Source organism: Hippocampus bargibanti, linkage group LG12 (assembly GCF_051943395.1).
Source record: "Hippocampus bargibanti isolate YZ-2025 linkage group LG12, ASM5194339v1, whole genome shotgun sequence".
Lineage (NCBI taxonomy): Eukaryota > Metazoa > Chordata > Actinopteri > Syngnathiformes > Syngnathidae > Hippocampus > Hippocampus bargibanti.
The window spans coordinates 489721-502651 of record NC_142745.1 but is presented as its reverse complement, the minus strand read 5'-3'; the positions used below and the strand labels follow the sequence as shown (position 1 = coordinate 502651).

General features: G+C 43.0%; 2 protein-coding genes across 2 annotated transcripts; both read left to right on the top strand.

The window, feature by feature from the left end:
• Positions 1 to 302: 302 nt before the first annotated feature.
• snrpe (small nuclear ribonucleoprotein polypeptide E) lies at positions 303 to 2379 on the top strand. The gene is made up of 5 exons (XM_089011254.1): positions 303 to 459; positions 1188 to 1214; positions 1301 to 1363; positions 1982 to 2060; positions 2200 to 2379. The coding sequence occupies exons 1-5, from the start codon at positions 406 to 408 to the stop codon at positions 2253 to 2255; spliced, it is 279 nt and encodes a 92-aa protein (XP_088867380.1). The 5' UTR covers positions 303 to 405; the 3' UTR covers positions 2256 to 2379.
• A 2678-nt stretch (positions 2380 to 5057) lies between these two features.
• Positions 5058 to 12082, top strand: LOC148889819 (cell division control protein 42 homolog). The gene is made up of 6 exons (XM_089011248.1): positions 5058 to 5213; positions 6833 to 6958; positions 7153 to 7225; positions 7436 to 7545; positions 8120 to 8317; positions 10402 to 12082. The coding sequence occupies exons 2-6, from the start codon at positions 6854 to 6856 to the stop codon at positions 10489 to 10491; spliced, it is 576 nt and encodes a 191-aa protein (XP_088867374.1). The 5' UTR covers positions 5058 to 5213; positions 6833 to 6853; the 3' UTR covers positions 10492 to 12082.
• Positions 12083 to 12931: the final 849 nt, after the last annotated feature.

Below are 12931 nucleotides of genomic sequence, written 5' to 3'. Positions count from 1 at the left end.
ATCACGTGATCATAACAAATGACGACACGCTGGCGTCTCCTATACCTTTCTAGTCTGTGTGACATTAAAGGATGGCTTCATTCATTAAAAACTTCATAATTTAATGAAGAAAAAACCTGATGGGGGTTCTGGCTGGAGGTTTAAGTTAAACGGAGGACTTTAGCTCGTGAAATCGTTTCACTAGCAAGAACCATGTAGGAATCCTTCCGTGAATTACGTGTAGTACCGACCTCCCAGCAGGAGCGGCGCTGTTTGGAAAACAGAACGCCTTTCCTCGTCAAGAAGCAAACGGAAGCCCGCCATTGAGCTCAACGCGTGTGAGTCGTTTTCTTTCTGTCTGAGGACGAGGACCTTGTCCCGAGAAAAAAAAACGTCTCCAGATATTCGTGGAAACAATTCAGAAGGATGGCGTACCGAGGACAAGGACAGAAGGTTCAGAAGGTTATGGTTCAGCCTATTGTATCCTTTTTACCTCTTGCATTTTTTCCCAACGATAGGAAGTTGTTCATTTACATTTAACGCTTAAGCTAATGCTATCGCCAGAGATAGCCGAGTTAGCCATTCTATTTGTATTCATCTGAAAAGGCGAACAACTACAGTCTTTAAAACGTTATTTAAATAGTCTAATCTTGGTATTGACTTTCTGAGTAAACCGGCGAAACCCACGATCAACGAATGATAGTAACGATAAGATAAAATAGGCGAATTTTTACATCTGTGTTGTTACTGCTGCAAGGCAAAAACAAAAAAAATACAACTCGCAGAATGTCGTCCTCATATTCCAGCATTTCTTCTTCTTTTCCTTTGGGCTTCTCCCTTCAAGGGGTCGCCACAGCAAATCAGTGTCCTCCATCTTTAGAAGTTTGATCCGCATGTTCGTTTTGGCCAAGCTTTTACGTCGGATGCCCTTCCGGACACAACCCTCTGTACTACACATGTCCCTTTGTGGCTACAGAACAAGCAACTCGCCCAGTAAACGTTATTTTCCTTTCGCCTTTTCATTTGATGAATCCAAATAAAATTGCAGATAAGCAGCAGCATATTTGCTGCTGTGAAATGTAAAATTCTCCACTGTGAGACTAATAAAGGCCAATCCAAGCTAAATCCGTGCGCACAGTACGTGCAGTCGTTCTGTGTGGTTGTTTATCACTGCACACTTCAATACTTTGTTTAACTGCATCAATCAGAACCTAATCTTCAGGTATCTCCAGAATGTAAGTCATGATCATTTTCTCTCTTTGTTGTGCTGGCTGATACTGTTGCTGGCATTTCAAAATGAACGGCTTCCTTTCATCCGCAGCGCTCAAGGATTCAGGTGTGGTTGTATGAGCAGGTCAACATCAGAATAGAGGGCTGTATCATTGTAAGTCCCCCTCCCATCAAGCGCTACATAAATCAATATGGATGTATTGTATTTTGGACAGCTGCCCCCGTTTCAAACTCCAGAGCCATATAACTTAGGAATGAACTTATTTTCTGATGAAAGAGTAGTGTGTACGTTTTCTTACGCTGCATTGAATATTGAGGTAGCTCTAACAGTCAATAAATATTCTGTGGGTCCGCTGGAGTGGACACATATTTGCACATCGTCTTGCAGCAAATGAGTTATGGTTAACTTCATGTCCAAGTAGTAGTACTAGTGCAGCGTGTTCTACTGGAAACAAATTCCTTGTGTGTGTACTACATACTTTGCAATAAAGATGATTCTGATATGCATTTTAAATCAATGTACATTGATTGTATGAATTACTTCTCTTAAAATGGTATAATAATAATAATACATTGAATTTCTAAGCGCCTTTCAAAACGCTCAAGGACACTTTACAGGCACGTAATTATTTTGTGCGGGTGAGCAGCAGCAGCCATTTCCGTTGTTAAAAAAACTACCAATGTACTTTCTTTTTTTCCAAATGCAGAAGAAGGCTTGCCAACGAATGTTTCGGAGGTCAGTTTTGCAGTTCATGTTGTGTTGGATTTTCAGGGTTTTGATGAGTACATGAACTTGGTTCTTGAGGATTCTGAGGAAGTCCACATGAAGACCAGAAACAGGAAACCGCTGGGTAAGAACTTTGATGCTCACGAGGGTTGCCAACGTGATGGAGCCTATCCCAGTTGTCTTCGGGCAGTTGGTGGGAACATTTTGAGCGATAAGCGGTTATGTCTGCTTATTCCGTTTATTTTTCTTCCCCTTTCTTCTAGGGAGGATCATGTTGAAAGGAGATAATATTACCTTGCTGCAAAGTGTGTCCAAGTGACATCCGCAAATCCCAAGCATTCGAGAGCCATGCGTTCCCTTTGTTTTACACCTTTGTTGTGACGTGCTGTTAATTTCTACAATGTGTGTTCATTTTGAACATTAAAAAAATATCTTTGTCATCATTCTTCGGGGATTCCTTTCACGGGTCATTATTCCCTCCCGCTTGCGTGAGAAATTAGGCCATTGTGCCGCCATTGCCATCAAGTGGCAGACTGTTATAATACATCTACCGTGTCGGTCAAGCCTCGACCAGACGTCCAAACAAATTCTAAAGAATTGCATCGACGGACTGAATGTGGTTTTAAATGGGGCATTTGGGCTTGAATATCATTTGCACTACTTTTCGTATGTTATGTTCTGGCAGTTAATAATTGTAATAATTCATTCATTCGCTTTTTGGACAGCTTTATTCTCACTGGGGTTACTGTGGGATAGTCAGTGTCCGGGGACACCCTGAACCTGTTGCCATCTGCGCTCGCACTTCAACCTCGGGACAATTTGGAATGTTCAATAAGCATGTCATATCATACATGTTTTATTTTTCATCTGGAGGACCCAGAGAAAACCCTCGCAGGCGAGGCGAACATCCTCACTCCGTACAGGGAGACCGCAGCGGGATTTGAACTCGCCACCTCTGCACCGTGACGTCGCGTGCTCGCCACTACCCCCCGCGCTGCTTCATACGTACGGTGACTCGATATTTGCTTCGGGGTTTCTACACTATACCGTGCCACCATTATCGAAATCTGTATCGGTCGCGCCAGTGGTCGACTTGGTCACGTGTCTTGGTCACGTGACCAGCTCCCGCGTAGCAGACGCCATTTTCATTTTCAGACGCCAGCTCGTGTGTACCGGACGACATTTGCTACCGTCTTCAACTATGGCGAAACGAAAGAATTGTGATCTCGGAACGAAGTACGGGGCAATCGTGGCTGTTGAGGAGAATCCAACGCGGAGCAAATCATCTATTGCGAAGGAATTCGACGTGCCGCAAAATACTTTATCAACGTGGTTGAAGAGTAAGGATAAAATCAAGACGGCATACGAAACGCTGGACTTCGGGCCCGGCTCCAAGAGGATGAGAAAGTCGGCGCACCCCGATGTGGAGGACGCGGTGGATACCTGGATGAGGCAAGCGAGGAACCTGAACATCCCGGTATCAGGAGTCATGCTGCAGACCAAGGCCCAAGAGCTTGCAAAAGAATTGGGCCATGACGACTTTAAATGCTCCAAAGGCTGGTTAACTCGCTACAAGGAACGGAAGGTATAGCAAGTCCTGAAGAATGAATGAATGAATCTGTGTCTTTGTGTTGTCGTGCATGTTTGTTTTTCCCAAGATGGCGGCGCGTCAACACGTAGCGGCTCCCCTCGCTCTCCCGGCAAATTGGCCTTTTCATGTTTGTAGTCATTCTAAGTGCCTTGCACGCCGGGTCCGACAGGACAGTCGTTTCATCCGTGCTGTATGTCGTGCATATTAGCATACAGTATTTGACAATAAAGATGACTTTGTTTTTTGACTTTGGAAGGATCTGAAGCTGCGCAAGATTACTGGAGAGGCCAAGAAAGTGGATCACAAGCAAGTTGACGACTGGCACAATGGCAGACTGCAAGAGCTGCTGACGGATTACCACCCCGACGACGTATACAACGCTGGATTGTTTTACAAGCTGCAGCCAGAGAAATCATACGTCTGCAAGGATGAGGATTGCCGTTCAAAAGAAAGACTTAGAATCATGCCGTGCGCTAACATGACGGGTACCGATAAATTACAATTTATTGTCAAAGGCAAGTATGCCCCAGCAGAACCCAGTACTGACGAGGAGGATGAGGGTGAAGATGAAGAACCGACTCAATGCACACGTTTTGCAACAAAGACACAAGCGTTGCAAGGTGCTTCGGACATGCGATCTTACTTGGAATCCAGAGAAAATGCATCAGGTTTTTTAGAAATGTTAAACAAGATAGAAGTGTTTATATTAAAATGGGAATCAGAAGAAGATTGATGACTTTTTTAAATTGCATACATAATACAGTAAGATGTAAGCGTTGCAGTGTTATGTACATGCCCACTATACTGTATATGAATGCAACAATGTTTATTGTTTTGTCTGCTGAAGCGTGATGATTTTGAAAATTACTGTACATTTCATACTGTGTATTAAAGGACAACCAACATCACTTTTTTGTTTCTTGACTGACATCAGAAAAACTGTATATATATATATATATATATATATATAATATATATATATATATATATATATATATATATATATATATATATATATATATATATATATATATATAAACGTATTCATAAGTTTTGAGGGACTTGTATACCTTCAAACTATCGTGAGTGAAATATCCGGGAGCATCGACGAGGTACAAATAAAAATCGGTGAAAGTAATGTCCAGCCACAATGATGGATCGTCAACCCATCCATTCTTCAAATTGAAAGGATCCGGCAAGTTACAAGTTCCGTTACGATGTCCCAGCTTCTGAAATGGTCGCTCTCGTACTTCTAGCGGTAGCTTTCGCACATGATCGGAGCATTGTTCAGATTTCATGCTACAGTAATTCACTTCGTCCATACTCGCCATTGTTGCTTTTGCCTACCAGCGAGGGAAAAAAAAATCACGTGATTCCTGACGTCACTTACGAAACAGCTGGCATCTCGTATTGTAATTATCACACTTTCAAAAAATATCTGTCGATGTCTATCTATCTCTTTATTCTTAATACGTATCGATCTATATACGTACATATAAATAACAATGTAAACCATAAAACATCGACGGCGAGCCCAAAATGTACGTAATTGGGTTTAGTTTGGCAGTCGTGTAGCGTTGTGCAGTGTGTCCCTGTTTGGTTGCCTGGGAAGCCCCTTTTTGGCTTTTTCGGAGTGGAGCTGCCAACGCCCGACGCCAAGACGCCAAGACGCCACTGGCAGATACGGTAAGGGGACGTTCCACAAAGTGATCCATTTATAATTATTCGTGATTTATAAAGAAGCTAACGTCGGCGGGGAAGTTGTGATGTGCGTGGAATCGCTCGATTGTGTGAGATGTCGGTGACATCGCTTTAAGATTAGCCCGGTGGCTTTGCTAGCAGGTTTGATTCGTGTCTCGTCGCTAGCCAAGACGGTTTAACACATCCGTTTAATAATTACAACAGTATTATTATTATACAACGCCTAGCTAGATATAAAATGGACTGTGATTTGGAGGTGGAGGTGATAGTGGGAGATGAATACGTAGTCAGTTGGGATTTTTAAAAGATATATATGCATACATGACTGGAAACGGGCCATCGGTTTAACACATCCGTTAAATAATTTACAACGCATATATATGCTTTTTTTAAATGGACTGTGATTTGATTTTCAATTGTAGTGGTAGTTGAACACGTAGTCAGTTGGGATTTTTAAATACGTATATATATGTATTTATATACATGACTGGAAATGGGCCATCGGTTAGCAGCTTGCGTTGAAACGTCGTAACTGAAAAACATTTGGAACCTTTCGTGGAAACGACAACAGACAGACAGACAGACAGACAGGACATCCAAAAGGGCCCGATCGCCCCAATGTTTTCATCGATTGTATGCCAGCCGACAGGAAAATGGGGCGGATTGAAGCCAGTAATAACCTAAATATACATTCGACTTGGGTAGCTAAGCTAACGCTAGCCGCTTTTCCAACGATCCCCTGCGATCTTGCAGTCGTTCTCCATTTTCGTCAAACGTGATGATTTTGGACACGACGGGGAAACATTCCTTCCACCTCGAGCACGTCGCTTATTGTGTTAAAAAAAAATAAGCCAAATGATAGTTCTGTGGGGCCAGAAACACGTGAAGTAGCCATGACCGCAAAATGACGTCTCGAGCCATTAGTTTATGAAGACGCCAATTTGTTGAATTTATTTTTCATGAAAGTGTTCATTCGGTTTTGAATCGGAGGGATGTTTTAAGGCGCACATATGTCATGTTAAAATATCAAGGTAACATGAACAAAACTCTTTACTTTTTTGTTTGCTAATGAAGTGAAATGCCTTGTTAAAAACAGTGTTGTTGTGTGACCAATATCAAACAATTTCATTCAGTATACTCTGCATTGACGGGTTTTCCTTTGTGTACATTTATATCAGTTTACTACGGCTTATTTAGTGGGGTTGAATTGGTGATGTAGAACCTCGATGCTAACACATAAATGGCTTTCTCTCAGGCTGCGTTGTTGCATACAAATGATTTTATTCATATGTGGACATTGTTTTTTAAATTGCTGTTCTGATATCCAAGCTGATGCATCTCCATTGGTCTGACTTAACGTAACAAAATGGGACAAAGTGACACGATATTTCACCAAATAGATTTTGGCATGATCAAAAAGAGAATGATTTGACATCTCAGCTTTCTAATGATATACAAGTACCAACCATTGGGATATGCTACATCATAATTACGCATGACATTATCACAGATATGAATAGATCTACTGCTCCCGTTTGAGCTACTGTGTGAATTATGATGCGTAAATAAATGGCAAATGTGGTGTTTGTTTTTTGGTCTTGTAGGTATTGAATGATTTGTGAAAAATGCAAACCATCAAGTGTGTTGTCGTTGGCGACGGTGCCGTCGGTAAAACTTGCCTACTGATCTCATACACCACCAACAAATTTCCTTCAGAATATGTACCCACAGTAAGTATTTGGAACCTGTCTTTTTTATTTCTACGCGTGGACTGCTTCGCAACACAGATTTCCCCCTTATTTTTGCTTTTCAGTTTCAGCCAAGACTTTTAATGTTGCGGAATCTCTATTTAGAATGTATGCGTGTGCATATATTTACAATACTGGAAGTAGATGGTTCACGCAGTTTTCTGTTTGTTTTTCAGGTGTTTGATAACTATGCCGTAACTGTAATGATTGGAGGGGAGCCCTACACACTGGGCTTATTTGATACTGCAGGTATGCATTTGATCTTTTTTTTTTTTAAACAAATACTTGTGTATCCAGGGCAATTATATATATTTATGCAGCTTTGGGGACTACTTGTTCTTTAAATTTCTACTCCTCACTCCAGCCTGGAGATGGTAGTTTTGGTTGTATGAAGGCTGCTTATTTTTATATTTTTTTTGACACGTGGTCCATCCGCATTGTTGTTTGTACTTTTTCCAGGTCAGGAAGACTACGATAGGTTACGACCTCTGAGTTATCCCCAGACAGATGTCTTCCTTGTGTGTTTCTCCGTCGTGTCTCCCTCGTCATTTGAAAACGTCAAAGAAAAGGCAAGGTCTAGCCGCCGTTTTCTTTTGACTTTATTCCTCTCTTTGATTGTGTGCATTTAAATTAGCGGTAAAAAGCATTTTGGAATGATACTGTCACTTTTGTATTGCACACCGGTCGTGTTTTGTGTCCCGCGTGGATTGAACAGGAATCGACTTTGTGAAAGCACGTCACGGATGTGAGACGGTCATTTTATTCAGAACTGCTGGCCACACACAATACAAAATGGCAGATAAATGTCACCTTTTTAGTGGTTTCATTTCTAGGCTCGGTGCACACCGAGCAACATGCCTCACACATATGCACAAGCGAGGCGATTCACAGTCATACACGCTGTAACGGTAAAATCGGTAAGGTATGTTTTAAGGCGCTGCACCTATTGTACGGAATGATCTATTTGTCCAACAAAATGCTGCGATTGAAAGTAGTTGTTTGCCCTGGCCGTTATAGCTCGAGGTGAAAAATGAGATGCATATTCTGCCGTGCATTTTGACTTCACACCCTTTTAACCTGACATGACACCATTTCCATCATAACAACATTCATATGGCTACCTAAATGTCTTTGTGTATCCAGTGGGTTCCAGAGATTACTCACCATTGTCCAAAGACCCCCTTCCTGCTCGTTGGCACCCAGATTGATTTACGAGATGACCCCTCAACCATCGAAAAGCTGGCAAAGAACAAGCAAAAACCCATCACTCCAGAGACGGCAGAGAAACTTGCCAGAGACCTCAAAGCTGTCAAGTACGTGGAGTGCTCAGCCCTCACCCAGGTAACGTCCATCTTCTACAGCCACTTGTGAAAATGCTCAATATGTCGGTTTTTTTATTGCAAGACAAAAGAAAATGGAGGAGAAAAAATGCATGTCTAAATTCCAACCCAACCTTTGCAAACAATGCTTAAAGGACAACCGACGCCTCCCGACAAGTTGTGTCCATAATTGGTCAAATGACTTCTACTGAGCGTATTTGACAAAGATTCCAGCGCATATAGCTAGATTTTACCTTTTAAGACTCGCGCTGAATATTCCGGAAGTCTTGTTTTTGACTTGGTGACGATTCCTGACGTGACGTCACGGAAGGAACGCCCCAGACCGAGAAAAGGTCACACAATGCATTTTGCGGTCTGAAAACTTTGCGTTGATCCGTGTCGATGGCGAAATTAGCAGGAAAACTCACATTAGCCCATTTCCAAAGGAGCTTAGGCGCCATCTTTTGCCTTTGTCTGGGACTCGAGCAAGGCAAGACGTCTTGGCGTGACATCACGGACAAGGGGGCGGGACCTTCTGAAACTAGTTTTTGGACACTTGAAGACATTTTTTCTTGGTGTTTTGCATTTGACTAAAAATATCATCCTGGTTTTGGCTATTTTAGATGCTATAAAACGTTTTTCTGATGTCAGTTAGGAAACAAAAACGTGACGTCGGTTGTCCTTTAATAAGCTTTATCTTTACTTGTGTCCCACCCACACACACCCTCAACCCCACACTTTGTTTTTTTTAATCATTTTTTTATACTTTGACAATCTAATTAAATTGGGGCCCATCCATTTTAAAATTGGCCTTCTTTTTTAATTTCCCTGTTGTTGCTAACACGGCGATTAACGTGAACTAAAATGTGTCCATTTACCCAAAGACAATTGTGATCGGCTCCAGCGCACCCGCGAGTCTCGTGAGGAAAAAAGCAGCGCTAAGCGGATAATGGATGGATTTGTAGAAGCGGACTTTCATCGTTTTTGGAGCAGAAAATTTTCATGCGTATTTATTGTTAAAATAATCAAAGGTTGATGACAGTCTAAGCACAAAAAATACAAATAATTGTCCTTGTGTAAAGACACTGGCGCGAATGGCTGCCGCTGCTCACCCGCACAAAAAAAAAAAAAAATCCTGTGACTGTAAAGTGTCCTAGAGAGTTTTGAAAGGCGCTTAGAAATGAAATGGATTATTCTGAAAGTTTTCTGCGCTAACCTTTATGGTGGTGTAGTTTTTGAAGGAAGGGAGTCACGATTCGGAACAATGGTGTGAATTAAAGCAGCGTTTGGCCCCTGCCGCCGCACTCTCAAGCTTTTTCCTTCCTTCCCTCCCTCACCCCTTCTTCTTTCCTACCCCCCGGCAAAGTTGCTGACGTCAATTTCCTTTTTCCTGTACAGTCTTAGTCTTTACATTTCTCCGACTGCACGTACCTAAGGCCTACTTTGTACACATCCCGTCCAATTCTTTGCACGCTAACTGAGATCTTGTTGTCTTGTCACTCTAGCGAGGGCTGAAGAATGTCTTTGATGAAGCTATCCTCGCTGCCCTCGAACCTCCCGAGATGCAGACAGAGAAAATGCTGCTTGTTTTAAACAACTCCTCCTCCGTCCACTGCGAATTGCAGCCGTTTAATTTTCGACCGTGGCTCGCCGAGCTTTTTGGAAGTGGGAGCTTCTTCCTAGCGACTGATTAAAGCGCAGGGCGATCAGATATTCATTTTTGAGAAGCCGCTCATCACATTAGCAGGTTTTTTTGTTTTCTTTTTTTCTCTCTCTCTCAAAAATGATGTGACAGTTTCATTTCAGTTGGCCAGACTTGAGGAGAAATATCCGCCGGCGTTCCCATTTTGAAATGTCCGCTTGTACATGATTCTTGTGGAATCGCAGCGTGGGATCAGCGATGAGCTAATTTTGGAATGGGCCTGCAGAATACTCAACAAATCACACTTGAGCCAATGCCGCTGTGCGTCGCCTCGTCTTATTTGGACACGTTTCCAAAGACGCGCGCCCTTTTTCACTTCAAAACGGATTGATCTCTGTTAGCCCTCCGCGTGTTTTCTTTCACTTATTTAGTCCGTGTATTTGTTTTGTTCTGTTTCTCCGCAGAAAGGCCTAAAGAATGTGTTTGATGAGGCGATATTGGCTGCGTTGGAGCCCCCGGAGCCCAAGAAGAGCCGCAAATGCGCGCTGCTATGAAAAGGCCGTCTTTTTTTCAAAGCGCACGCCTCTAACGCATACTCTTGCATCCATCTGTACTTGCCCTCACCCACCCACACATAGTTCCTTCCACATTTCCATTCTTCTGCTACGGCTGAGAGAAGGATTTCAGTCAACCAAGTTTTTAATCGTCTCCGCAATAAGAAGTCTGATTTGGGGCTAGAAGATCAGGTCGGCCTCACCGGGAGGCCGTGCGGGCTTTGCGCAGACAGCCGTTGCCTCTGACGGGGATTCTGAGCTTACCGACCTTATGACGTCCGTAGACGTAGAATTTAAATGGAGCTTTTCAGTAGATTGCTCAAAACGCCATCGCGTTGTGGCCAGATCTACTTTTCAACCGGGTAGTTGTCTTCAGCCATCGCGGAGTCCCGCTCCCACCCTCGCTTGTTGCCCGGGTATCTCCGGAGGAAATGCTTCCGTGACGGCGGGCGCTAGGACCCCGCCCAGCGGGCGTACAGCCACGGCCGCGTTGAAGCCAAGAATGGTTTGGCGCGCTTGTTCAGATCCGCTTGTTAGCACTTCTACAGTCGGTCGGTCGGTTGCGTGTACTCATTTCGGACTTTGTACGCCGCTGACCCCGACGTCATCCAGTGTAGCGGTAGAAAATGAGTATGAGGCAACGCGACCGACTGTAGACGCGTCTTTATTTCAACTGCTAGCAAGTGGATCCAAAGTGTGCCAAAATCTTCTTGACTGAAAGGCGCCGCGGACGGTCCTAGTGCCCGCCGCACCGTGACCATTTATTTCCCTCTGAAGTTCCCGGTGCTCACGTTTTTGTTTGCCGACACCCCAAACACGCGACTCGCACACAATGGACGTCTCGTTTCACGCAAAGGCTAGCGTGTCATTCTGAACGGACGCTTTAATATGAGGCAAAGCCCAGTCTGAATGCCAATTCATGTATCAGCTCGCATTCGCTTTATTTGTCTGGAGTTAGTTGTTCATGGTGAAGAGATGAATCGATGCAGGGAAGTTAAGTTGAACAGTGTGAGAAAAAGTGTCCTCTTCATGCATTGCACGGGAGGGACCAAGGGAGAGTGCAGCCAGATCTTCAGTCCCGCATTGCCCACAGGAAGCGATTGGCAATCCATCTGAGTGTTGTCCACAAAATCACTTGAGAGAATAAAAGTCGTCAAAACGGACGCTGAGCCTTTTTGAATAAGCTCGCCGTGAGAAGGCACGCACGCCTCCGCCTAGGATCCACTTTGGAGCCCACTATTTTCTTTGGCACGCGCTAGCTATACTTTGTTTTGTTGTTGTTTTGCTCTCCTCCCAAATTGCTTCCCAATCTAAACGTTTTGAATTGACACTTTGCATTCCTTACCTAGAAAAACAAAACATAATGACACCTTTTTAATGGCCGAGGGACTCGTTGATGAAAATTTGGCGTGTTCTTTTAATGGTGACTTAGAGTTGGTTGGCTTAACATGCAGCCCAACTATCATACCTTTTGTTGTTGTTGTTGTTGTTTTGGTTTGGTTAAAAAAAAAAAAAAACATTGCTTTTGTCAAAAGTCTTTGTTCTTTGTATAATGCATTCTTAAAAATATTAAACTTATACCTTAATTGCCTTTACCATTTCAACTGTCTTTTTTTGCGCCTCAGCAACCAAATCATATTTTGTTTAAGAAGACATTAGTAAGAAATATTGTGCTAAGTCAATTGTCATGGTCTTTTCTGTAATACCGCACAATAGCTATCTGGCTGGCTAGCTTTTAGCTATCTATTGCCTTGCAACCAACCTAGCTATTTGTCTTACTATTCTATTTGAGTTACTTCCGGGTTGAGTGAACGCCGGCGTGTGTGGCCGCCGCTGCTCACCCACAGAAAAAAGTATCCTGTAACTAAAGTGACCTTCAGAGTTTTGAAAGGCGCTTATAATGGAAATGTATTATTATTATTAATTATTCTTTATTCATGAGCCGGCAAGATTTCGCTCAGTTGGACTCTACGTTGGCGTGAGGCATCCGATGTAACAAGTCACTAGATGGCGCTGTTTAGAGTGTCCTTGAGAGTTTTGAAAGGTGCTAATAGCTAATATTTCCTTTTGCCACGTAGGGGGAAATATATCGACTACCAAACAAGTAGCTTCAGTTCCCCAACGAGTTTGTGCAGCAAATGTCTCGAGTTGAGATCTCTTTAGCTTTTGTCATGTCACATCATCAAAGTTGTCGACGACCATTTTGATTTCTGCTGCGACTGTGGTGTCATTTACGACACGTCCACTAGAGAGCAGCGTTTGCCAGGAAATAACCCTCCGACCTTTCTTCACGAGCTCCCTTTTTTTCTTGAAAAGCCAAGAAATATGCAACCAAATTCATTTCTTCTCCTCCTTCAGCCATTGTGGGTTGACAAAAACCAGTATGAAAAAAGACGCTGATGGAATGTTCGAAATAATAATAGTAATAATGATACATGTC

What these genes read in the sequence shown, in the direction of transcription:
- LOC148889819 (XM_089011248.1), top strand. Translation starts at nt 6,854, where the DNA reads ATGCAAACCATCAAGTGTGTTGTCGTTGGCGACGGTGCCGTCGGTAAA. An exon ending in CTTCAGAATATGTACCCACA is followed by an intron (nt 6,959 to 7,152) that starts GTAAGTATTTGG and finishes TTTGTTTTTCAG; the next exon opens with GTGTTTGATAACTATGCCGT. An exon ending in TTGAAAACGTCAAAGAAAAG is followed by an intron (nt 7,546 to 8,119) that starts GCAAGGTCTAGC and finishes TTGTGTATCCAG; the next exon opens with TGGGTTCCAGAGATTACTCA.
- snrpe (XM_089011254.1), top strand. Translation starts at nt 406, where the DNA reads ATGGCGTACCGAGGACAAGGACAGAAGGTTCAGAAGGTTATGGTTCAG. An exon ending in TCTTCAGGTATCTCCAGAAT is followed by an intron (nt 1,215 to 1,300) that starts GTAAGTCATGAT and finishes TTTCATCCGCAG; the next exon opens with CGCTCAAGGATTCAGGTGTG. An exon ending in CAGAAACAGGAAACCGCTGG is followed by an intron (nt 2,061 to 2,199) that starts GTAAGAACTTTG and finishes CCTTTCTTCTAG; the next exon opens with GGAGGATCATGTTGAAAGGA.